At 36.9% G+C, this 27,783-nt stretch overlaps 1 protein-coding gene across 1 annotated transcript; it reads right to left on the bottom strand.

Annotated features, from left to right (window-relative positions):
* Positions 1 to 7,341: 7,341 nt before the first annotated feature.
* Positions 7,342 to 27,777, bottom strand: SGPP1 (sphingosine-1-phosphate phosphatase 1; the record flags this gene model as incomplete). Its single annotated transcript, XM_085315030.1, has 3 exons — positions 7,342 to 13,634; positions 17,591 to 17,680; positions 27,400 to 27,777. Coding segments are annotated over 3 exons (1,020 nt in total), but the record flags the coding sequence as incomplete, so codon positions are not given.
* Positions 27,778 to 27,783: the final 6 nt, after the last annotated feature.

Genomic DNA, 27,783 nt, shown 5'->3' with positions numbered 1-27,783 from the left:
GGCTCCCACGCGGCGCCGAGAGCGCCGCTGGCGGGGACGGAGATAGACGTCCGTCGTGGTGCCCTGCGGCAGCGCCCACGGTTTGTTGTGACGCTTTTCCAGACGCTTATTTTTCCAATAAAAATATCCCCAGCGGTATTTTTTTTCTTTCTGTCTTGCAGTTTAATAGGGTCATACATAAAAATTTATAATGAGGAGGATAGTATTCTTAACCGTTGCTTATTTTTTAATATTGTGCATAGCGTTAACATTCAAAGTTCCTTGTTCTAATCTTAATTTACTGTTCAGCAGCAATGTTAGTTCACCCCTACAACTGTAAACTACTGTATTGGTCCGTAATTCTAGACAGATTAACCGAAAATGTCATTTGCTCCTTTATTTTTTAAATCGGATTTTTTTTGATAAAAGTTGTAAATTGTGATATTAACAATATCATAGATGAAGGCTTATTCTTCAAAAAATACATTATTCCAGGAAGTATTTTTTAAAAAAACTAAATAGTTCCATCTGCTTTGTTGCCATGTCCATTTTTAAATCTAAAAATCTAAACATTTCAGCTGACTATRTGCTTTTTTAACAAAAAGCTTTAGCAAAACCCAATAACATGGTCAAATCACATGGATAATAACCACAGGACATCAAAAACACATGACTTGTACCTCAGCCTAATGGTTTCTTAACTCTGATAGTGAATCAAGCAGGAAGTCAATCCAAAGCTAGTTCAAACTAGTGACATGTCAGTCACCTGCTGCAAGCGTTGCAAATTTTAATTCTACATGCTCCAATATGGCTATTGCTTGCAGTTTTTACATTACTGCAACTGTCTCATGTATCTACCAGCAGCATGATCTTTTTTTATGAGAATACTCCTCGTTGTGATCATTTTGCAATACCGTAAGACAATTAATTTTACTTGTATTTTACAGATATATTGATGATTTACCCAGATTCCAGCTTAAAGTCTACTTTCTGAATAGTTTATTAGCACTGGATAGTCACAGAGCTATTTCTATTCGTAAGGAGCCACAGGCAGGCAGCTCACAGAAACCAAGCGGGTATCATCTTTACAAACACAAAAGACTAATTCATTAATTGTCATGCCAAAGTGACCCCCCCTCTTTTTTTTGACTTCATAATTATTTTATGGGATTTTTTTTTCTTTTCCCTGCACTGTGCATTTTGGATGGAAAAACGTCTAAGCGTTATGTAGACAGCAAAGCACGCAGACCCAGATTACATGCTCAGTGTTTCCTCAGTAAATACCTTCCATCGTTGCTGGGAAGCCTGGTCTCTCTGAAGTCTATAACCCRACAAGCTAATCAGCACTCAGACTGGTGAGCTGTTCTGAAGATTACAAAACAAGATGTGTATGATTTCATTTAAGCCAATATTGAACTGAACGCATTATATATTATAATTATTCAGGTTGCTTTGTGCAYGTCAGTATAATGCTCAGAAACATTTTTAGTAAGTCTTTCATCTGAGCTTTCTGGGTGGTTAGTATTGCCACAAATTTAGCAAATAACCTTCTGCTCATCATTCACGTAGAAAAAAAACACTCCAAGATCAACTGGAATAACATAGTTCTACAGCTGCAAATACAGTATTCAGTACTCTCAGATGAATTCAACTATATTAATACAACGTACAATTCTCCTGATACCACTCCAACGCTGCTGAGTCACAATGTGTATTCGTTAGAAATGGACCTGTGAAGTTCCCCATAATAATTGCRTAAGAGTTGCTCTGTAGATCACTTGTAACTCTTGGCAGTTATTTTACAGACAGAAATTAAAACAAAATTCATTTTTAGAAAGCTCTATGATCTCCACCTTAAACTGAAGCAGTTTCAGTGTTCTGTACTCAAGCACTAAGGTCACATACTCGAACGTGAAGTTCTCTTGGAGCAAGAATTGACTTTTCACAGTATTGTTTGCACAATGTCACAACATAATACTTCGAGTATGGGTAGGAACTTCTAGGCACTACCATAATGCAACAGAAATGTTTCTAAATTGTTTTTAACTTGTACTTGGGTTGCACTTTGTCAAAAGCACATCAGTGAGAAGTATGTCTTCCTCCCCACCTTTGCACCATAGAGTTGAATTAAAAAAAGGTAGGGGAAATGAAAGATTTAATATTTTTAGTCATTTAATATATAACACTTAAAAGTAAGAGAAAGAAATGAGCATACCTAGATGTAGCTGAAATTGTTTTTTTTTTTTAGGTATACTTTCACAAATAAGGTTGGTAAGGCTGGATAATTCTGTAATTGATGCTAGATGCARTTTTAACTGGAGCAATTCAGGTAAGCAGTATCTAATCAAGCAGTTGAATGCTACCTGCCTATCTAAACAATCAATGGAAATTTTTAGTGCATAGGCTTCTTTGGAGTTTTCTGCCTGAAACAGTTAAGTTTTTCTTCAATAGTATGTCCACTGTAGTACACAAAGCTTGCTTATGTGGAAGTGTAATTTGCGCTACCCAGGCCAGTTTTTATAGCAAAACAGTTTGTGTGCATGTGGATAAAGYGGTACATACCAGGGATCAGTAAAAATACTGCCATCAGCAGACACCTTCAGCTGAAGTATTAGAAAGCAACATGATTTGTTGAGAAGAGAGGGCTTTATTTCGAACATCTTTAAAAGTCCCATCTCATTGGACCTTTTCAGTTTTCAATTCTCATCGCTGTTGGTAGGCAAACTTCTCTGCAGCATTTTTTTTTTTGCAATTCTACCTTCAAATAACACAGCATTAAAATGTATAAACGAGCCAAGTTTGTAATGACTGATGTTTATCAAGCTCCTGGATTTATTGAAGGTACTTTAATTAATTGCCACTCGGTGTTGAATAAGTGCTTAATAAACCAAAATCAGATGTTGAGCAAATCATATACTCTAATTACATATTATGATAAAAGGCTGTTTTGATTGCAAAGTCAAATTCTGGGGTAAGGACACCATTTTCTAGAGGTCAACTCAGAGCTACCAGCTTCTGCCTTTTGAGAATAAATGCTAACTTTTTGCATACAGAAGTAAGAGAGCTGTGCCCGAGAACTCTTTCCTGCAGGACTCCTTCATTTAATAATGCTACTTTTGGTGACAACRCTAGCAATTTCTCATGACCTGCATAGGGATCCAGTTTAAGATTCCATATTTGATCCTGTTCAAGATAAGAAATTAGGCTACATTCCGTCTGCTTGTCCTCAGCTCCTCCAGCAATACCTCCTCAGTACCTGTCCCTAAAAGGCTGAACGGGTTCTCCAGACACAGTTCAGGTAGGGGAAACAGATTGCAGATTGTCTTTTGCCCACCCATGCAATGGCTGTACAGGTGTGCTGATTTTTTTGTTTGGGCAAGGCAGATTGTGAGTCATAGGAACCCCCTTAGACATCTCTGAAGCAGAACGATCAAAAAGAAACTAACAGCAGAAGCCTCACACCTGAGTGTGAGTCAGAGACTGCTGAAAGGGCACCCAGGAGGCATCAGAGGTTTCTGTAAGCCATGACCACTGGCATGCTTTTAAATTCCCACAGTCTTCAGATACTTTAAGGGCAGTCTGTCCATCTGGAACACTTGTCCCCTCTCAGGAGTTCCTGATCTCCTTCCACCTAATAGTATTCCCAGTTCTTAACAGGATTTCTTGAGGATAGCTTAGCTTGAACCATTAGCTTCATTCATAGCTTTTTCTTGACAACCTCGTTATTAAGCTTTCTGAATGCAACATGACATACATTACAAAGCAGCYCAAATCTGCTACATGTTGACATTTTTTTCTGATAGCTTCTTAAATGCACACATTCATATGTCAGATTTCATGCACAGTACACTTTCTTTGTTGGAAGGCACCATTTTCATCTTTGCTTCAGGCTCTGATCTTCCAACTCCAATTGATATYGGTCAACACTAAGAACAATTAGCACCTTACAAGACTAGGCTCCAAAGAAGTCCAAGTTCAGGAGAGAGAGAGAAGCAGTAGGCTTTCAGCCCAGATACATACTTCAGAACTGCTGTATTACTGATAATTTATTGCTTACTTATCTGCTGAAGTGTTATAAATGCAAGTTTTGAAATAAACATTTACTCGCATTGACAAGAAARAAGTCACAGCAACCAGACATTTTTTTAAAAAAGAAATATATATATATATATGTATGTATGTATGTATGCATGCATGCATGCATGCGTGCCTGGGCACGTTGTAAGTGAAAAAGAATGAAGTTGGACCAGAAGAATTCTGTATTTTTCTTTCAGCTGTGTGTTGGTGAGGTTAGTCAGTGAGGTCTACACACAATACCAGTACTGTCACAAGGCCAAGGCACCGCAAAAAAATGACAACTGCTGCTGCAAGGCAAGTGCAATGCAGTGCTAGTTAGCAYTGGTATGACATCAGCCAGCATGCTCAACTGGTTCTCTGTGTGCCTGTACCACTGCCTTAAAGATTTTAGCAGCTTTTATTTCTTCAAAACTGACAAAAATTACCAAAGACTGAATTATGCTCAATAAGTATCAACATTAAAAAAAACAAACCTACCACTCAAAGGGAAAATTCTTATTTTAATAATTAGAGTATTTTTTTTCAATAGTTCTAGCATCTGTAACTGATCCACTATAGTCCAAAGCAATAACCATTAAGCARTTAGGTCCTTCATGAATAAAGCTGTGAACAATAAAACAAAAAAGAATGATTGTTTTAAAATATATGCTACAATAGAAGCATAGATAACAGCCTTTCGAACTACAGGTTATCAATTAGGAAAACAAACAAAACTTTGCACCTTAGAAAAAATGAAGATCATTATATTCTGAAATGCGTTTATTCTGTGTGAGGCAGATACAATTGCATCACCTTGCTTAACAGCGTAAGATTAGCAATTGCAAATTAACTCTATTATAATAATCATTTTGGCTGGCAATCATCCCAGCGTAGTCATGGACTTAACTGGCCACAAGGACTAAATTCTCTATAGTGGGAATTATCCAAATATAGTTAGTGAAATACAGGAGGGATGACCAAACATGTGATTGAATTAATTCCATGGAAGGTTTCTCTTTCACTGGCATGGCAGCAGAATCAGACCTTAAATGTCTACAGAAAAAGAGACAGACTACATTTGTGGATGGCCCATATATATATGACTTCAAGCAAGTAACTTCTGTAAATGGAACACAGCTTTTTTTTTTTTTTTTTTTTCCTAATATCCTACCATCACAACATCCCGATTTCCAAAAATGGGGCACAGTGCCATGACACACTCGGTTCTGGCCAGATCTTCATAGCGATGTCTCCTCTGCACCTAGCAGATGTCCCATGGCTTGGGTTTCCCCGTGTTTACACGTTTCTGTCAACTCACAGTTTTTCAGATAAAACACTGCTAGATGCAAGGAACACACTCCCAGGAATACAAGGGATAATTCTGTCAAAAAAAAAAAAAAAAAAAAAAAGCACACAAAGCTACAGCATTTTTTGGAACATAGCTACAGGCATACTACAGTGTTTAAATATCCATTAAATAGTCACACGTAAAGCGGCCATGCCTTCCTTTTATACTTCCCAAGCTGTCAAATCGAACTAGGCTTATACATTAAGAACAGTAAAGAACTGTGAGAATACATTTTTTTTTCCTTTGGGGAGAAGATTGAGATTAACTGTTGAATCTGTCTACAAACTCAAATCTGAGATTACACAGACTCAGACTGTGTTAGAATTAGAAAGAGGTAAGACAGCAATGAGAAATCTTTTCCTTCACCGAAAGCTTTTCCAACTCTTTATTATTTAATATTATCACAACAAATGCAGTTAGAACATCAACTGTTGCTAACATGCACACCACTCAACTTCTGCTACAGTTGCCTACAACATTTCACAGTTGTCATAGATTTTCCCCTTGCAGAAAGGGAAGTAGATTCCAGTCATCTGAATGAACCAGTGGCAACTACTATTTTTAGATAGAAGTTACAATGCCACCACAAAAAACTAAATTTAGTAACTAAAACGATCCATGTTGAAGGGGCATATACTGCACCCACTGTACACAAGTAACTGGTGAGAGTGATGAAGGAAAAACCTTTCAGTAAAGTAGGTGATGGACTAGTAGCTAGCTACCGTTAACAGATAATCACTGTTCTAAGCCAAAATAGCTCACACTTCTTCAGGTTACAGAAACGCTTAACGGTTCTTTTTGGAGTATTCTCRATTCAACTGCACATTCACTAGGGGAAAATACAAAACAAGAACTCCAATGTCCTAGTGGCAGAAAGCAAAGATTTGGCCTTCTTTTTGCAAAGAAAACCAAGCAGAACAGCCTTATTTTAAGACTGGGTTGCTTTAGACCTGAAACACATCATCTGTAAGTTAAGTATTTGCCATCTCAACCAGAAATGTTATTGCACATTAACAGATTAAGTCACTTGTATAAATCCAGAGCATTCAGCTAAGCAAACAATATAGGGTAAAATAGCTACTGGAAAATTAAAGTAGCGATAAGGAAATGTTTTGAAATGATAATGGTCTCCGTATCTACCTGTTCTTCATACACTACTGTTAGGCACAGGGAATTCTATATTACAAAATGAAGGGGGAGATGGGGGCAATTCCCAGTGCACTGAAGGTTTAGGCTTTTCAGCAGGAACTTGCTTTTAAAGCAAGACATCTTCTACAAAGCAAGTAGCAAGCAAATGAACCGATACTTTCTCATGTTTGTGTACTACACAGCAGTTACAGCCTCTTGGAAAGATCAGCCATGATGGTAAAATCTAGTGTTTGAGATTACTGTATTCTGCAATTAGCCCMGTTTATTAAGGAAGCAAAGCTCATGCAATCATGCTGCTGACATATTTCATGAAAAGCTATAAATATTCAATAGTCTGGAAAAAAAATACACAGTTGCCAATTTCTAAAGCACATTTGACAGAACAGTAGAAGTTACTGGAAGGTGGCCCAAGAGGATACCAATTCACSTGGCTGTTTTCTATAAGGATTCTGATTTCAAAAAAGACTGAGCTATCTCAGCTAAACTAAAGCTGCAGTGTAAGCCAAAAATCAGCCATCAGATAAGTCTACTGGAATCCAACCTTCAGTAGTTTCAGAACTCATAAAGCTGTTTCTTCTTCCCCAGAAGAAGCACCTGCCCTGAAGACAAGTTTCTTTTCAGATAACAAGCAGGAGCATGCTTCCATATGCACTTGTCAGTGTGTGACACTGAGAAAAGAGAAAAGCTATAGAAAGATAGGGCTTAAATCATCTTAAATTTTCTTCTGATCAATGGTTTACCTTTATGATATGCCGCCAGCCACATGTTGCTTCTTAGCACTGGAAGTGGTAAAGATGACAGAACACATCTGAGTCCAACAGTAGTTTATTATCCACTCTTTGCAGTGGAAGTTAGACACTTCAGTTACCAGTTATCGAGAGTATAAATATTAATTGACAACTGCAGAAAGTGTACAATGAGTACAAAAGCTGTAACCRTAATATCACAAAAAGTTCAGCTGTATTAATTTTTAAATATCAGGTTGTACACTGTTATACAGCCACCGTTTTATGTTCCTCAACTAATTCCGGGCTTGTGCTTGAAAACATTTTTTTAATTAAAAAAAGTTATCCAAGAGGTTGAGAGACTAGGGGCTAGAACCGCATTATTTCCTGTAATACTACTAGCATAGAGCCTAACCAGTACAGACAAGCTGTTTTATGAACACTTTTTTTTATTTTTTTTTAATCAGGGAACAAGTAGCAAGAAAAACCTATACATAAAAAAAATAAACTCCAACATGCAAAATATACACACACACACACACACACCTATCTGTACTGTACTACAGATCCCATATAWATCAAGTAAAGGTCAAATTGTGGCATTGCATTTAGTACAAAATCCTGCTCAGACTTTGCTATTTTTGAAGTTACTAGCTCCTGAATTGATCTTTTCAAATTACAGTATTTACATTGCTCAAATTTTATTAAGAATTTGTTTCTATTTCAGGAATATCAGCCTTGACTTTCATTACACTTTAACAAAGCTRTACCAAAAAAAATAGTTATTGTTTTTCCTGTACTAATAAAATGCTCCAAGTTGATAGGGCTTTTGTTTACACTTAGCACTATGTTTAAGATATTATTCTCCTATGTAATCTCTATTCTTCTTTGATCCTGCAGGAATAGTCGATTTTATGTTGTAAGGACATATTGCTTTATTTCATTTTGTTAAATGGATTCTTACCAACATGCAAATTACTTCTGTTATAGAACTGGGTTCAAAAAAAATTTTTAATGCATAGTAAATTTGCTTCATCTCCAGCATGTGATACTAGCAGTTTTGAGAACATCGAAAGGGCAATATCCTGTCTGCCACATGATATCTGATTTTTGTTTTAAAATTATGAGGTGTTTTGCTTTTGATTCAAGAAGTGTCGTAGGAAGAAAATAGTCATCCAACTAATCTATTGTTTTGACTAATATTAAACTAAGTTTTAAAATAGGCTTATTTATTCGTGCCAAAACAAAAAGGCTACTTAAGCTTTTGGATAAAATAGCAGCCTGCATCAAGTCATTCAGTGAGACTGCCACAAAAAAGTCAAGTTTCTTCAAAGTAACTTGTAGAATATAGAATGTTTCTGGATTATACTGTTTACTGCTATATTAGACAAAAAAAAACCCAAAAATCAATTCCAGTACAGTAAGTTGAGTCACAATACCCGAAGAAATTAATTCTCCTTTTATTCTGTCTGCTGACATTATTCTGGGATCTTGTCATTCAATATAGTGATGATACAGAGGGAAAGGCATCAATTCACTGTTGTAAACGTACAAATAACTCCAGCTAATATGAAACAGTTCCCAACTTAAGCCCTTTAGAAGTCTTGTAAAATTGGGATAACTATGGTTTTATAAACAGCAATCCTCCAGTTCTCAAAAGCAAGGATATTACGTTTCTATCTTACAAGGTAAGTCAGGTCACACACACACACACTCATGCCTATTTGCATGTCAGAACACGGACGTGACCTGCAGGGTTCACTTTCCACGTAGGACGTGAAGAACTAGATGCAGAACTCTCAACAAAATTGATAGGAGTTAGGCAGCTAGGCCCTCTCATATGATTGAATTGTTAAGTATCTTTTATATTTTGTGTTTAAAATCTTGTTTCACRTCGAGAAAGCAAATACTGAAATAGAAACAACTTTTAGCACAACAGATGTATTTACCTACAGCATGCAAGGTTTGTTTTTATGTATTTGAGCAGCCAACAGCCACTATCAGTCCTTAAATATTTACAAGTTCAAAATGACAATCTTTACAGAAGCAGTATTTTTGCATCTGCTTACAAATAGTTCAAGACACTCCCTAGGAAATAAACAAGAAATGAATAACAAACACTGTAAGAAATAGTAAAATATAATAGCAAAGGAAAACATGATAGCTTTTAAAATCCAGACACATTAATACTGTTTGGTTAAAAAAAAAAATTCAGAGACCCTGTTTAAAAAAATGTCCTTTTTTCCAGAAGCTTAAAGAAAGGTTCCAATTAAGCAAACAAAATACAGCTTCCTTTGCTTTGCCAATTTACCTTAGAATAGCTTTTTTCATAGAATCATCAAATCAGTAAAGTTGGAAGGGACCTCTGGAGATCATCATTTTGTTGTTAATTTGCAAGGTAATAAATAAGGCATATGTGATCATACAGAAGAAAGATGCTTCAACCCCAGTTTACAGCACAGAGAGTAGAAGTTATAGCTTTCATGTAAACATGCCACTTTTTTCAAAATAACAATTTTAAAAATATACCCAAAATGCAATGCATGTTAGTCCTATTTGAGGGCCAGATCAGAAAAAAGTCCTGTTCTTACGTTTAAGGCAGGTATCTAAGACTAATTACGGTCTCTCCAGCCTTTTGGAAAACAATTTTCTATGCTCTACGCTATCATTAGTTTCAGTTTTATATTGCATATAGTATAAGACAAACATTGTTCATACCTTTTTGTAATAAATGTGCMTCTATATCTGCTTCTATAAAATAGTATTATTTCTATTTTTAGAACTATACAACCTAGAACTGAGAAAGTTCAGTAACAGTGACACATGAATTGTTTCTGCACTGCCTCATAAAACCTTTCAAGTGTATTATCCTTCTAAGACGACATTTAACTACCTTCTTAAAGCTATGTTAAATTTAATTATAAATAATTTGGTACCAGCTGATGTTCACGCTACAAACACGTTCAACTCTAGTAGTAGTTTAGGGCAAAAAAACTGCTCAAGTTTTACTGACTGTTTTGTTACGACTGATGTGAAGAAATCTTAAGATACTATTAACCAAAAATATACTAAAATAGAAATCTTGGTGTGTATTTAGAGATGGATTTTAAGTTTTTGCATTCCTGCCTTTCTTTCCTCTGTTCCRTAAGAGTATTCATATTGCATGAGATTTTGTGCTAAACTGCTCTCTAAAGCCTAGCCTCTTACAGAACATGAAAATAGAGTAGTAAAACTTTATTCATGTAAACTTCAGTAGAGTAGTTGCAATTGAGAGACAGGGTTGTAAAGGTGATGTATAAACCAATACTCTGATATACATTTCCTGCAGACTAYATTATATGGTACATAGGACATGACATTTTGAAGTTACCCAATGTAACATATAAAAATATAAAATATATTTATATATATATATAATAGTAGAATGAGCTACAGTGCAATTTTCTATAGTCTGCTGAAAGTCATGACTGCATATGATTTTCACCCATTCCAAAATTTCCACAGTATCTTTTCCATTAATAGTATGACAGCTATAAAATACAGCGTTAAGAACAATCCTATGCTGTAAACTTCAAGTTCCTAAAAGTCTTAACAGCAAATACGTACCTTAAAAATTATTTTTGTTCAACTCTTCCTTCTGTGCTACAATTTAAACATTCTTCCCTAAAAAGTGTAAAGCTAGGATGTTTAAGGAAAATGTCCTAAATTTCAGAAAAAGTCATCCCATTATTTTCCCTAGTCTTCAGACTAATTAATATTGTTAGAACTACAGTACCTGTTCAGGGCTTTAACTAAAAAGCCTTTTTGCATACCAACTCCCCAGTTATTTATTCAGCCTCTACGTTAGTGTGCAAAGCTGTATCGGTGGAAATCCCTCCCTCAAAACCTTGAAAACTGATTTACTACACACTCAGCGTAAAAACTGCAACAAAGGAGCAGACAGAAAATGGCTAACTTCTTTCCGTATGTATTTTTATATTTGATTTTTCTGTAAGATCAGATCTCTTCAACTACAAAAGTGGTATAACACTCAATTCTTTTGAGTACATTCATAACAGTGCATTCTAAATGCACCTCAGAAAAGTCAGATTTTTACATCTTCTAATGCAAGTGTACCATAACTTTGACTGCTTTAAGGAGGAAAGAGATAAGTTAATTTTGTTCATTTACATATTAACAAGAGTTTGGAGCTCATATCTCCAATACAATAAACTTCCAATTCCAAATACTTCTTGCAAAAATGTAAGCTTTGTATTCTAGCTAAATTATTCACTAGACTTCCTAATTAAATTATGTTTTTTCCTGAAAAATGCTGATACAAAACTAAGTAATTCATGTCTTATCAGAATGCTGTAATAAGATACCGTCTAACATGGAAACAGCAGCTTAGGTAATCAAAAAAATACACAGACAAAATTAAATTCAAAATAGAGGCACAAGAAATTATAGTTCAAGGATCACACCCTACTCCTCACTTGGAAAAAGAACTTGAAAAGTTGAAAGTGCATTATTATTCAATAAAATCTAGATACGCATAAACTATTTATGCAGTGACAACACTGTCTTTTGAGTGCTGAGATCTGCCTATCAAAATGATCAACAATTTAATTTGATCATTATTTTGTTTTATAGCTATTTAAACTGGGTAAAAGTGATTCTCATCTTAAAATACAGTATGTTAATGAATAAAAATACATATAATTTTTCTAGAACTACGCTTAGATTTTCTAAGCACATCTCTAAATACAACGGTCCTTCTAAATCTCTTTGGAATAATAATGTGAAGCCCACTTCTTAGTAGGATGGGTATTTTTATTGTTTATATTTTTAGATAATTAATTTTGAACATCTGTCCACCGTATAAACAATCCACAGAAAAATATATCCTCTACCAGTAACTTACAATGCACATTAAAAAATACCTACAAAAAGGATTATTGTCCATTCACATCCTTTTGAGCCTAAGGACACAATTCTTGGGCCATTTTATTTATGCAATCTTAAACAGTCTAAACTGAATATTCTGCTTAACTTTAACCGTGCCAGTAATGTGGACAATCTAGCATTTGAAAATATCTACCTAATTGTGTATGATTAAAATAAAATGAATCATTTTTATATCACAGTATATATGGCATTTAATTTAGCAACAGAAAGGCACAGTTATCAAACCATAAAATACAATACCTGAATACTCCATTGATACCTAACACCAGTGTCAATCAGACATTTTACTGTGTAAAAGGGGCTAAAGAAAAAAGCTTCTGTTTGTTCGAGGGTTTGGGTTTTGGGGTTTTTTGTTTGTTTTGTTTTTTTTTTAAATTCAATCTCATTGCAATTTTGGTCCATTCAAAAGCCTATTAACTGAAACATCTTGAAGCAGGGTTTAGGGAAAAATAGAGGAAAACAAATTATTGTCCAACAATTTGACTAAGTTATTATGAAATGGCAAACAGATCATAAATGGAGTTTTCTGATTAGCTGTCAGACATACTTGTCAAAACATACAGGCATAGTATGACAGATGTTTCAGATACATTCATTGCATCTCACGGTACACATACGCACACACACTTTGTTTACAGCAATAACTCTAGACACCGCATTTATAGAGTTTTGCGCTTCTCAGAGATCGATAAGTGACTCCCAGCCACATACCATACCAGAGATGTGCAATGTCCTTTAAATGCTTTGCCTGCTATGTATTGCTGTTAAAGTGAAGACCCCTGCTAAAGCCAAACTCACCTACCTTCCCTTAGTAAACTAGTGCATCTTTTCAAAAAGCAACCAGCTCTGTTCTCCCTATTTAAAGGGATGAATCTACATCAAGACAGACCAATAAACCGGAAGAGACAAGGGACAACAAACATGAGGGAGAATCCAACCATTCCGTATGTAATATAGCGATAGGGAAGCTCAACTTCCATGCGCTGTCTTGCTTTCCGTACATCACTGTGTGGTATGCGGAATATTTTACATGCTAGTGGAATAGTGGCTTTTTTCATCACTATTTTTGTTAATAACAAAATTACTACTCCAATTAACAACCGCAATATGGCTTTTCCAAACACAGTCACAGTGAGAGACGAAAGAGATAAAGGTAACATATCAGGAGAAGGATCTAGGTTTACACCCAGTACGTAATTAACATGAGAGCCACAAGCTACCCCAGCACCACAGCCCAGTATCTGAGCTGTGTCTCCTCGTGATGTGCTCCAGGTGTCTAGAGTGAAAGAGAAGATGCCCAGGGCTAAATGGAGACTGATGATAATTAACGGTGCATATTTGTAAGTTAAGTTGAAGTTATCAATCAGGTCCACAACTGGATGGAAGATAACCAAGATGAGAAYAGCATACAGAAATCCAGCAATAACATCCTGTTGAAGAGAGATAAAGATATGGTTTCAGCGTAGTAGCTATTTCAAAAATTAGCATTAACATGGAGACAAGTCTAGTTGCTCTGTTGCTAAAAGCCCCTTGTGGATTCCCAACTTTTCAGATTTATTGTAAAAGGTTAATTCTACTTTTATTTTAAAGATAAGGTAAGAACTTGCATTTAATCACCTATTAATAGGACTCATGCATCATAATCAAATTAAACTAATAGCTTTCAGTTCCTGTTCTTTTCTGAAATTGTAGAGCTACCTATCTGCTGGCTAAAAAGGTCCTTGTCCAGAATCAGGCCACTCCAGTCCACAGTCAGCACAAAGTTAACCCAGCTAAAGAAGTAAAATTCCACCAATTTAGTATGCTGGAACAGTTCAGCACTGAACCAAGTGCCATGGCCAATACAAAGTGGGAGGTGGTAGGGACAACTGGTAAGACAGGAGAGGACCACAGCAGCTAGAAGTTAGAGCAGCTTAGACTAGCACAGAACCCCAACTTAAGAGCAAACAGTACTTGAAGAATGCAGAACGGTTTCCAATAGTGCAATTATTAAAGGAAAACGGGAAACTTTAGTGGCTTAACACTTGATTTATTTTTTTAATATCTTGACGTTYCCTTTATCCTTAAATTTCAGCTGCTGTTGGTTATCACTCACTTGTGACCAAAGTCATAGACAATTCTATACCTTTAGTTATGAATGAATTTGTAGAAAGCTTTTCAGAAATCCAGGCACTAGTGACTGGACCACATTCATTTACATGCTTATCAGCTTTTCCTTAAGAGCCAGGAGGTGACACCTCTCTACTGCTCCTTCTTCAATGAATCATTTTTATTAACTTCCATTAAYTGTGTTCTTGATAAAAGCTCTAATACAATTTGGTTGGTATGAAAGTCAGAATTGACCTCTGCCACATTTGCCATCCTACCTCCCCACACCTTAGGCACCATGATTGACAAATGGTTAATGCATTTACTCAAACTGCAAGATTTCAAATATGAAACTGATGAATAACCTAGTTTACATGATGCATTGCTTTTGTTGCATGACTTTGACTTTATCTTGAAATACCAATTCACCCTATTTATCCTCCATAAAAAATGGTTCTCTTGGGAACTTCCTAATCACCTTGCAGTGGATGCCAATGCAAATTAATCATTCTTCTGCAGCTGCCTTGTTTTCATGTGCTCTTTTTACACTTGGTTCATTTACCAGCTTTACTGCTCACTACTAGGCTTCCTGCTTTCCATGTGCTAGCTTTTATCCTTTTATCAATTAATCTTCAAAAATCTCTTTGGCCTTCCTCATTAGCTGTTTTGCATTCTGATTGCCCTTTTGTAGTCTTGCAGTTTTCCCGTCTGGGCACCACAGAAATCTGTGTTTCAGTGTGATTTTCTTTTAATTCTTTTTAATAACTAATTGTTTCTCTACAACAACTTTCTTAATTGGTTATTTAGAATATTTGGTAAGTGAAATCCTAGCCTTTAGCACGGCACTCAAACGCACATCCATTCGAGTAGTTTTTTGTTTGTTTTTTTTTGTTGTTGTTGTTTTTGTTTTTAAAACCTTTGCCCTTTCTGGAAACTAAATGTTTCTGTATGGGAACTTTAAAGGGAAAGGGGCTGCTTGCTCCTAAGAAAGCTGGAATGATGCCTACTGTTCTAGAGTAGCTTAGCTTTAGTTAGTAGAACTTTGAACTCCATACTGTGAACTACACAACACTAAATAAAATTGCTTTTCCTCCAAATCTTTCCTTAACAACTACTTGTTGGTATTGTTGGTACAGCTAATTACGATACCTTGGAAATGTAATTCTTGGTTAAATGTCAGGTCAGGACACTATGCAAGCTGGAAGCAAAAGACAAATTTTCCTACTATCTTCATGTGTCAAGGAAATATCTTCCTACGATACTCTTCCTTAAGCAGGACTTACCAGTATGAACACYGAGGTTACCTTTTTATTCTTTCTTTACCGCATAAATGACACATCAACATCAGCACGAATTACTTCGTTATTTCTAGATGCATTTTCATTTTGAAATCACACTGTTCTCTAAGACTTTGAAATGTTTTCATATGCTAAGTTTGTTTGAAAGCATATTTTTTTTTGCATTGTAACAACAAAAGCAGTACTGCATGTATGTGAAAAGATCTGTTTAGTTACCGACTCATAGTATTACCTTCTGAGACAGAGATGTATAAAGTACTTCATGGAAGATACACATCTATGATACTCAAGCTTTCAGAACTATGAACGCATCTAGCATTGAACTAGAAGTTCAAAAAATCCTCTAACCTCCAAGATTTCTGCCTTCTTCCAAGAAATTGCAAAAATTTCAAACTTGTTCCAAATACGTATTTCACAAGCAATACACCTCATCTGAATATTCTACAAAGGTACAGTGTACTTGAGCATGCAAAAACAAACTACTAGGAAMACACACACACAAAGTGTTCTTTGATTTCTATCAGAGCATAATGCTGTATTTAGCAATACATACTAGTTTAATTTGACAACAAAAAAAATTCTAAGGGTTTACTACTTCTGCAGAAAAACATTAAGGTTTTTTAAAGATTACTCTGTCCTCCCCATTTCTGGATTCCTATATGAGTTTTCTAGGTGTTTACATCCATTTATAATGAATGGAGCCATAGGTGTTTACATCCATTTATAATGAATGGAGCCATAGGTGTTTACATCCATTTATAATGAATGGAGCCATAGGTGTTTACATCCATTTATAATGAATGGAGCCATAACAGTTTAAGCATTAAAGATGCGGCAATGAAGTCTGAACTCTAGAAATGGCTGACTGAAGGCTAGTCTTTTCACACTAAAAATGAGAACTCAAAAGTCTGAATGTTAACTCAGTTACGCTTTTTTTTTTAATAAAACACTACTGAAGATGAKTTCAGTATAGCTCACAGCAATCCATTTTCCTTTATGTCATGCAACAAAAGCAAATACAATCATAAATACTGCAATCACACATCAGTGATTTTTTAAAAAGATCTAAGAATTCTAGAGGTGCGTTACTGTAAATCCTGGTAACCTACTTGTTTACATTTTTCTCTATTGGTTTCATCTAGCCATCACTTACTGCGAGATTGAGACCCTCATGCAGAGCTATTTCTTAAAAGAACTCATACAGAAACTAGCATAACTGCCACCTAATCTTTAGTTTGCAGCCAAGTACTAACATTTTTTTATTGATCCTAAATTTAACAAACAAGAACCAATTTATAGAAACAACAATAGTGCAGAAACCAACTAGACAGTTGATCCAAACCGCTTATATCTATTAAACTTTACAGAATATCCAGTTATTTTAGGGGAGTCAAAGAAATAGAGCTAAACTGAATTTGGATGGTAGTATTATTTTTCCTCCCATTTTTACAAGATTGCTGCACTTTTCCAGGACAGCCTGGAAAAGTGTGAGGGCACACTGCAGATCAGAAAGCTGTTCTAGCAGTGTCAGCCCTCCCACCCCTTCAGATGCTCCTTCTCCTGCACATGGAGCCTTCCACAAGCTAGATCAATAGCTCATGCTGTAGCTGCCCATTGCCACCTGAGCTGARGCCCCATCCTTGCCACACAAGTTGAACATGTGCCCCTCTTTGTAAGTGCAGTGCCCAGAAAACAGCTCAGCATCTACGTTAGTCTGGAGTGTAAAAGAAATGTTTTTTGTTTTTGTTTTTGTTTTTTTTAAAAAAAAAAAGCATTAACTCCTGAAATTGCAGGGAAAACCTTTATGAAAGCTACAACTTTCCTAAAAAAAAATCCCCAAAATACTTTGTCCAATGATGAACCAGAAGTATTCTGTTTGTGTAGGATACAACATTCTAAAATCTACATACAATTACTGTACTATAAAAAAAACTAAGCAATGGAAACACATGAAATCAGAACAACATTAAAATAAAAATGTAGTATGATGATTTTCTTACCAAAATTGAATGCATTCCCATATAAATTCGACTACAGCAAACCAAAGAACACCAGCAGAACGCAAGAATCAGCCCAAACATAAGGGGATACTGGTAGGGAAAAAATGGAGAGATTGTATTAGAATTTGAAAATAATAATTCAGTACAAATTCTATAACAAATGCTAGAAAAGTCACTTAGCAACAGCCAGCTAATGCGACTTACACTTACCCTTCTTCTTGCCCTAGCCTACGCAAGCCTATTATAGCATCTCCTATAAATCTGCTTCTTATGCAGACCATTACAGAGCCAAACTTTTTCAGCTTTTCCTTTTTTTTTTTTCTTCCTTTGCATTCAGGATATGTGAATTTCAGGGCACTGGTCATGTCTTTACAGACAAAGCAGCAAAAAGTTATTTCATCTTTGTAACAGCTGAAGTCTGGCCACATTATCATATCCTAAGTTGACAGTATGGACAATGTCAAGCCTTGTGTTATCAGCTGAGAAACAGTTTTATTCAAGGTGAAATAGCTACATAATAAATTAGTGTCATGAATGAATTCACAGGAAAAAAAAATCTAATAGCTTAACCTTTCTTCTGAAAAAAGCAGAAACGATAATTTAGAAATGAATTTAATCCCTTATGGATTGCTTTYGAGTTTCTGCAACCTTTGGCTCAATCTCTGAGCATCTGTAGGAAACTCCTGGAACAGTAGTTTTCTGAGTTCTACAAGCTCATACAAAATTTTCTTGTAAACCATAGTAATTACACAAARCATCAAAAATTACTTCCAAAGCCTTAAACATTTTTTTAATATATGAAGAGTCTCTTTAGTGGGAACAAACAATGTACTTTGTTTGAACAAGCATATATCAAAGTGCAGAAACTTTGTATTTTAAATTTTAAAGGTTTTGCATGAAAGTATTACATGAATTCACATCTTACCACAGAGTAAGAAATGCTTTCCCCACTATCATATTGCAATACATTGTGCAAGATGAAATGCAGCTTCCTTCTGCAGCTTTAAAATTATTAGTTTTTATGAAAGAGCGAGTCACAAGACAAGATGGCAAGTTTCCAAGACTATATCACTTCCTACATGAAAGCAGTCTTGCCAAAATAAACTTAAAAAAATGCTCAATACAGACAGTCTTGATGTACAAGAATCTCAGAATAAAAACTAAGAATTACAATTTCTTTGCCTTTTCCTTTGTACTTTCTTCTGGATAAACTCAGGGGTAGAATATCCACCACATTAGAGAAAAATATCTTTGATCTACTTGGAGAATGTTCTACATCCTTTGTGGAGGCTACTTAACAGATTATCAAGCTTCTAAGTCAGTCTTTCAAACAGAGGTTTGAGACAAGACTATCAGTCTATCATCATTCTGTAATTCTTCAAATTCTCAGCTCCAGAACCACACTGACATCAAACCTAAAAAACTCCCCAAACAGGAGGGGNAAAAAAAAAAAAAAAAAAAAAAAAAAAAAAAAAAGGAATCTTACATTATTTTACATCAAAAACAAATTTCACATTAAAACCATCTCTAAACATTTGACATAAATGACAAAACAAAGCTCACTTTTGTTACATCTAGTTTAAACTCCAGTTCATGCAACAACATGGCTTTTTCCTACTATACTGTTACCTACAAACAGTACCTAAGCAAGTGACCTGCCTAATGATTTGATTCTAACTGAAACACAAAAAAGCAACAAACTCAGTTTCCTGCCTGTAAGAATTATTCTGGCAACAGCCAAATGCCAACACAAGGGCAGTACTACAGATGTGATTGCCAAGTTATCAGATGCTGATACAGTTACAGTACCCACAASAGTGATCTTTGTACTTCCCAGAACACATTACAAAGTAAACCCATCACTTATACGCCTTGACCATCATTCCCACCAACTCTGGGGTAGAAGCAACGCTACCTGCACCAAGAGGACACTGGAGCCACATAAACCTCTGCCTTGCAGCACTCCAGCCTGTCCCCAGAGGGCTGCCAGAGCAGAGACGACATGTAGAGACAGACAATCCTGTATCATCAGAAGTAAAGAGGGGCTTCTAGCACCCCTTAGGTGCTCCACAAGGTGTGAAATCTCAGGAAGACTAAGYTTTGCTCTCCAGAATAGCAAGGGAAGAGATTTACCACCTCCAGAACAAGGTGCATAAAGGAACAGGGGCAYGTGAGAACTCTTATTTTCAGAGTGCTGGGCAAGTAGTTCAAATAGCAGGGAGAGCAGGATGAAATCTGGAAAATGAAAATGATGCTCTTGGTTTCGAACTGTTGAGAAGGTTGTGWTCCGAGAAGAAGGAAAAGGTGTCAGAGACTTCAACTTTGAAGAAACTTTAGAAAGAATATTTGGTTATGCCATATGTAACACCAATCCTCCAAAGTTACTTAAGCTATTGAGAACAGGCAGCCATGAAAGCATCTGAAGAAACTGGCCAGCTTAGGATACACCTGCGTCCAAGAACTAAAACACTTCCCTATCTTGTCCTTGAGACATTTTTATCTTGAGTCCATATATCCTTAAGTAAACAAAACTTTTAAATTAAACTCTACCCTCTAGACTAATTATTCTTCCTGAAACAGCTTCAGCATGACATGTYCACAGGTATTAGATATATAGCATTAAATGCTAAATTACAGTTTTTTAAATGCATGTTAATATTGATCACAGAAGTCCTAAACCCAGACAGTTTCCTTCTACCCAAGACAGAYTACCCACTACAGTATACTTAGCGGGACTGCATCTAGTCTACTGGAAAAAAGTAAAAGTTTGCAACAATTACTCCTCCTGGAAAAATACTCCACAATACAACAGTTAAAAACTTTCATAATTAGTTCCCACCCTAAACGTTCTCTTCTTTGCTCTGCTCCCAYCTTTATGCAACTGGTGCATCTGACAACTGCCAGTTTATCTGAACTGAGAGTTATTTTACTGGCTGAAAGGAAGTAGCTTCAAATACAAAGACATCTCCATGCATAAAGTACAGGAATAAAGTTTGACCCAAAGGATATTTCAACCCTCATCTGTCCTGGTTTCTTCCAACATTATATCCATACCTGCTTGCATGGTCCCCATAACTGATCTGCTTTTCTTCCTACAAGTCCAGAACCAGCTTAAATGGAGCCCCCGGTCTCAACACGCAGCCCAACATCCTGTCATCTCCATGGCTTGTTTTCACCCATGCCTTTTAAAAGATGCCGCYGGGTGCAAGAACTCTTAGAACACCAAACCGGTAGCACCTGCTTAAGATCTGCCTCAAGGAGGTAAGGCAAGCAGGCAGCTCGTCCTCACACGYGGGGATCAGCACGCCAGGGGACTAAAGGAGAGTAACACTCGCACAGCCTGTAGCTCAGAGCACCCGCTCAGCGGCCTCCAAGGCACACTACCAGCAGCAGCAATCCTTAAAATATTCTCAAATGACAAACTTACTCYCAAAGCATTATTTGAAAATAAGGCAGCGTTGAAGCAGTAGTAAGCATTCTCTAAATGCTGCTTCATCTAGAAAATTACTTCYTGCATATTTTGTATATATAAGTGGGTCTACCTTAATTGTAAATATACTCCCACTGCTTAGGCACATTAAATACCCAGAATACCACAGATGACCTATGAGTGTAATATCTTAAGATTATTAACATTATCGACCCTGTTTTAGAACAAATAGTACATTTCACAAAGCTTCTCTTCCATCAGCAAATGAATGTTCAAAAGAAAAAACAAATTCAATGTTTATTGTGCCAAAGCCAACAATAACCTGGTATTCCTCTCCCATCTTCCATATTAGATCAAATAACTGATATCCAGTTTACATAAATTTTTCAGAAGACTAGAATAAAGCTTCGATAATACAAACCCCAAGCACATATCACACAGAATATTACAAGATGAAAGGAGGCATATGGAATTGAAAAGTGAGGCAGAGATTATAGGCAGCAGTGAAAAATGCAACATACAGATTAAAGAGATATCACCGATATCTTTGTTTTAAAAAGTTTGAATGGGTATGTTTCTTWGAAGGCATCATACCTGTTGAGGAAAATATCTCAGTCTTCTTTTATATAACTGAGAGAGAGATCACCATGCGTGTTATTTAAAAAAAAATAAAATTGGCTAAAATTAAATTAAATTCAAGGTTAATTCCTGAACTCATATATGAACTGTGAAGTTAAAGAAAAACTCAAGAATACTTCTGATTGACTAGACTACTCATTTCTCAAGYCTCAAATTTGGTCCCATAGCCATAATCTTGTTTTAATAAAATATACCRAACTGGAAATTCGTAGGTTTTGGAAAACAGCAGTGAATCCACCTYCTGTTAGGTCTTTGAAAAGTTTATGCCCTATATAGTTAATGAGAAATACCCATTTGCTTTAATTACATCCTCTAAAAAGGGCTAGCAAGCTTCTGACTGGATCACACAGAAAACGTTTCCCTGAAGTGTCTATCCYCTTTCCTCCCCCTATTAAGGCTCTTGGCATAAAGTCAGACTAACAGAACTATTGTTTGGAAATGCTCATAAGGAAACAATCTGTCCTGAAAGCTTTGACCTAGGTCAGAAAATTCCTTCTTTTTTAACAGAACATTATAGATGCCCATTTCTTTACATTTTTTAAAGTCAACATGAAAGAGCACTTGGAGCACTTCGATTTCTTTATGATTACAAGAACATGTTCATTAAATCCCCAAAAAACAAAGATTTCAGAGTGACTTAAAGGTTTAATTTTCTGCYACACATCATCTGAACAGAAATCTAGATTTACAGTAAGAATTAGATCCTGTTACTTCTTTTCCTTGCAGTCATAACAAACAACAATCCCTGCTCGAACACATCCTGCAAGAATCACCTAGAGCCTGCTCTCTGTTCATGCCTCAACACAGGGAAAAGGAGTTTTTCTGCAAACTGGACATTTTCCTGGTTTAACCAACACATCCTATTTGTAAGTATGGAAAATGCTTTACATGCATACAATCCATGAAGAAAAAAATAGCCTGAGAAGCAAAGCATTTCCTCTGAATCTTCTCTTCATCAAAAAAAAATGCCTCTTGACCTTTGGGCACTTGTTTTTACGTAGTCCCCCAAGATCCTTTAAACTAAATAAAGATTTGCTTATGCAAAATYGTAAGTAAAGTTTATTTAATGGCAATCGGCACCATTTACTGGGACAGGCTGTTGCACAGCCCCAGCAAGATCCCCAACGGGATTTGTAATAGAGTGCTACKCTCTGCAAACTGACACATTCAGGAGCACACGAATCAAACAGGCCACGGCACTTTTTCTAGTTTCCTTTACAAACAAATGGCAAAAACTAGCATCCCCTACAAAATAAAACCTACAACTCAAGTACACAAGACAAGGCCAGCTGTAACCCTCCAAAATCCCATCTCTTTATTTCAGAAGCTCTTTACTGCGTGGGTATTCCAGGTTTCCAATTCACCTCTTCAGCTATGTTTCTCACATCAAAATAGTTTTTTTTCCCCCCACTAGATTTTCAAGAAACACATGTAAGATAGAAAACTAATTAGACAAGCATACATCTCCTTGCCAGAGTTTCTTCACAACATTTCAGTATTTCAGTCAGAATTCAAATAAAAGAGGAAGCATCTCTTCTCTGGAAGGAGCCTGCACTTGCTCCTATACACAAACTTTCCACAGAAACTATATGCAAGAGATCGCCTCCTATATCTAGCTCCCAGTTTCATCACTCCACCAATTTTACTTAAAACTGTCCTTTCAACCAGGACAACCTCTTCAGACTAGGAACTTGGCCACTTTCCGTACAATTTCCACTATAGCAGTCAGAGAGAACAATTAAAGCATCTTAATTGACTATTCATCCAACCCTGATAATTCATTATTCCTCATTTCCAGTGGGAATCTGAAAGAGGCTAGCCTTTGGAAAGGAAAGAGCAGGCAGACAATTCCAGAGACTAAATTTAATAGTGTTCAATCAGAATGGAGCAGAACTCTCTCAAATCCCAGCACAGGTCCCATCAAACCCATTTCATTTTACTAGATTCAGCAGCTTTGGTTGACAGAAGTAATAACGTAGATGAAGGATTTCTAGAAGTGCAACCCAGTATCACATGGCACTCTTACACAGTTAATACTACAGCAGATCAATAGAACAGTAAGCAAATTAAAACTGAAAAATACTTTGAGATGCCTCAGTCAAAGGGATCGTTACAGAATGGAGGGAGTCTAGTGTAATTTGTTTGTTAGCATTAATTAGGCCCATTACCATGAATGGGCTAGTAACTGCTGTCATTGCTGATAGCATTTGCGTATAACACCAGCAGACAAGTAAATAGCAAGGACAAAACCGCCCTATTTAATGTTCCAAACCACTCCACAAGATAAGCTCATTTGGAAAAAAGAAAAAACAAAAAAGGTGGTTAATATAGTTACAGAAGCAAGATACTCATCAATCAAGCTCTGGGCTCCTGCTAAACATCAACTTAAAGTTCATTCAGTGGCCCACGTCAGCAGTTCCTGACGCAGCTCATTAATCCAGAGCTCAGGAAATAGCAAAGCTCAACATCACTTACAAGGCTCCACAGCTCCTGCCAGAGCCAGACTGAGCCCTGGAGGAACTCTGCAAGAAACGTGCGTTTTCTCTGTCTCTGTTTTTTCTTTTTCAAAATAAAACAGCAGAGTTATAATACATTCATGTAGCATCCTAACTTGAGCACCATTTCTAATCAAACAAGTTGACATCTATTTGAGATCAGCATTCAAGCTCATTAAATAATCTTAAAAATAGACTTTTTCCAGAAGTTTCAGCTTGAGGCTTTTAAAGATTTTACAGGTTAAAATGTGCAGTTCACATTATCTCTTCCTCACCTCTAAGGACACTGTATAATCAAACCGGGCTTAAACAAACAATATTACCCCCCAAAAAAAAAAAAAAAAAAAAAAAAGAAAAAAAACAGACTTTCCTTAATGAGATAAAGGTGTACTGTTTCCTATGTCTTATCAGTATCTACAACAACACTTTTCAGGGAGCAGGGAGGTGGATAGTTTTTTTTAACTGCTTACCCTTTATTTTCAGATACCAACTTCAAAAAAAAAAAGAAAACTATAGAAAACTGCCAATATTTATAATACTTAATTCTAGCTAGTCTTTGGCATCAGCTTTGTATTTCAAAGTTACTGAAACGTCTATTTTACTTGAACAACTGTACTTATAAGCAAATATTTTAGTTTTACTCTGTATAGTCAAAAATTCTTTTCAATATAGGTTTCCAATAGGAAAATAATTGTAATAGCATTACTGACAGGCATTTAAAACTAGGAAAGCACAAACTTAATTCAACAGGTTAAAAAAAAAATCCAACTGGAATTCAACCTTTTTGTTTTTTTAAGAGACAGTTTGGATCATACCTAGAAGAATAAAAGCCTGCAGATTTACTCTATTCTGTATACTGTTAAAGGAGGAATCACAGATTATATTTGACAGAAAAGAAGTATCGCACAATACTAGGAAGTCCTAGACTAATGTGAAAGCAAATTCCAAATAAGTTATACTGGGAAGTGATTCCCTTTCACTTGAGTGATCTCTACTAGTGCAAGACTGGCTTTCTTTGATTTAGTATAAGCCTTCTCAAGGTGACAAACTAAACTCACCTTTATTCCAGAATAAAAGCTTTTGCARAGAGTTACAGCTCTGTCTGCTTAAATTCACACTCAGTCTTGCCACAGCATGATTCTTCTGAATAGACAAGAGTGCTAAGAAATGAGTTTTACCTATTACAATCAGAGTCTGTGCAATGCTGCTTTCTACAGAATATATACTAAGACTGTACCCCAACATTTGCCGAGGAGTTTAAGTCCAGCAGTTTATATCTATTGATACACAGCTATAATTTAATAAAGAGAGGCTACTGCAAGCCTCCCTGTCATTAATAGCTTTCCAAGATGTTCTGATGTCTCTCTCTATTTCCACTTTATCAAGACAGAACGTGGTCTTATAAATCCTACTCCCTTTCAACATAAGTAAAACATGGAGAACAGCAGGTGCATTAGAAGAAAAGTTAACTCCTCTTAGTGGTAAATCTAAAGACATTCAAGACTAAAGACTTCTCATTGAATTTTAAAAATACTCTTGGCTAATAAATATTAAGCTTTGAAGTGGTGGAAGTTGGTCCGGGGGAGGTGTCTGTTATTCAAACATATTTCACAGGAAGAAATGAAACCACCTTAGAATTCAAACACTTTGCCTCCCCATTTCCTAAGCATGATTCTAAGTGAATACTAACAGAGGCTGAATGTCTGTCATTTCTTAATATGCATCTATTAAGAGTGTGTATGGTTAATTACTGAAAYGTTTCACAGGCTGCAGCTGCAGGGTTCGCAAACTGAGATCAAACTTGGTGCACTGGCAAAAAAACAAAACAAAACAAAAACAAACAAACAAAGCATTTCACACATCCATTTGCTGGTTCTATAAATGCAGTCAACTGGGTTCTCCTTTGCACATATGACATCAGAGTCTTTGCAAAGCTAATTAACTAGTAATACTACATGAGGTTTCCAACACGCAGATAAATAAAATTCAGTGCATTAAGCAACAGCAGCCTCACAGATTTAACAATAATCTAGTATTCAGATTGTATTTCACCATAAAATCAATTTAAGCATATGCATTTCTGTGACTGAACTCCCAGTATGCACTTCATAATCACCTACAAATCATTACAATACCTGATGCTTGCACAACTCCAGCAAAATGGGACTTCACATTTTCCTGGCAAAGAACTGGAATCCCTGATAGCTTTCTTTCAGGCTTATTTATATCACCTCTGCGTAAGTACATACATAAGCTTTCACTAAAGAGAGGCCAAACATAACTCTTAACCTCCAACCTTCAACTGCTTCTCTCCTTTCAGGCATCAATCCTACATACCAAGAAGAAGCTGCAAAGGGTCGTTCTGTGATCACAGACAGCTGGTGACCAGTAACTAGGAAGATTCTCAGCCCTTCATAAAGCTTAGAAAAAAAGTTCTGTCCCACATCTCACATAAAATAGGCCTATGTAATGCCTAATCACATCTTGAAAGCGTTAAGAGCTTGAACTTCACACACAGAAGCCCTCTAAACCTTATACAAAACATTGAAGTGGATGCAGTGACTTAAGGAAGTGAGTACTCCTCGTGCTTTCTTTAGCATTATGTGCAACAGTAAGAACCCCAACAGCGAGCAGTGCAACTAAGTAAGTACATGCCACAGCTTTTATAAAATGATGTTCAACAGTGTTCCTTTAAATTAACCCATTGACTCAAAAGTGCAACAGGCAGACACTAAGATTTAGCTGGATGAAGGCTCTGAAAAAGCTCAGCGATCACTTCCTGCTAGTTATTAGCACATTAATATTAGTAAAACCATCTGAAACCGTATGTACTCCTCCACGCACAAAGGAGCATTTCCAGTTTACGGGCAGCAAAAACTAAAACAGTTAACAAAAAGGCTAAAGCTACAAACTGAGTCAAGCTACAGAATGACTCAAAAGCAAAGCAGCAGCAGCAAGAAGTCCTTCAGTCCCTGGCTCTCCACCAAGTTATCTGTCAGTAAAACCAAAAGCCTGTTAAAAAAAAAATCAGATGCCTACCCAAACTCTGTGCAAAGCACTCCAGAGAAGCTAAGGTGGGGGGAGGACTCTCGAAATAGCAAAATGCATTTTTTTTTTAACGCACGGTGATCTGGCTGCACGAACACTACATGCGGCYACCGCCCGAGCACCGGGACGGCGGCGGCGGCGCCGGGGCCGAGGGGCGCCCGGGCCGAGGGGCGCCCGGCGCGGCGGCAGAGCGGTACCTGCCAGCGGCCGTAGCTGAGCAGGAGCAGCGCCAGCGGGATGGCGGTGCCCGACATGGCGTGCGTGGAGGGCATGCTGTACTCGGAGTTGTAGAAGACCTCCAGCTTCACCACGGGCGGCGAGGCGGGCCGCGGCCAGCGGATGACATCCTTGGTGCACTGCCCCAGGTACATCACCCACACCCAGACGTGGATCAGCCGCCGGCCCAGCCAGGCGTCCAGGTTCCAGATGCAGAAGGGGAAGAAGAGGATGTAGAAGAGCTCGTTGCCCAGCTCCGTGCCCAGGCTGAAGAGGTAGTAGAGGAAGCGGCTGCGGGTGGCGAACTCCTGGCTGCCGTCCTCCTCCGTGAGGGAGTTGCGCCGCGGCCGCCTCCTCCAGCCCCG

The sequence above is a fragment of the Rhea americana genome, unplaced genomic scaffold, assembly GCF_003343005.1.
Source record: "Rhea americana isolate MKP2758 unplaced genomic scaffold, rheAme1 scaffold_42, whole genome shotgun sequence".
Lineage (NCBI taxonomy): Eukaryota > Metazoa > Chordata > Aves > Rheiformes > Rheidae > Rhea > Rhea americana.
The sequence above is the reverse complement of the archived record's forward strand: the minus strand, read 5'-3'. Positions and strand labels throughout refer to the sequence as shown.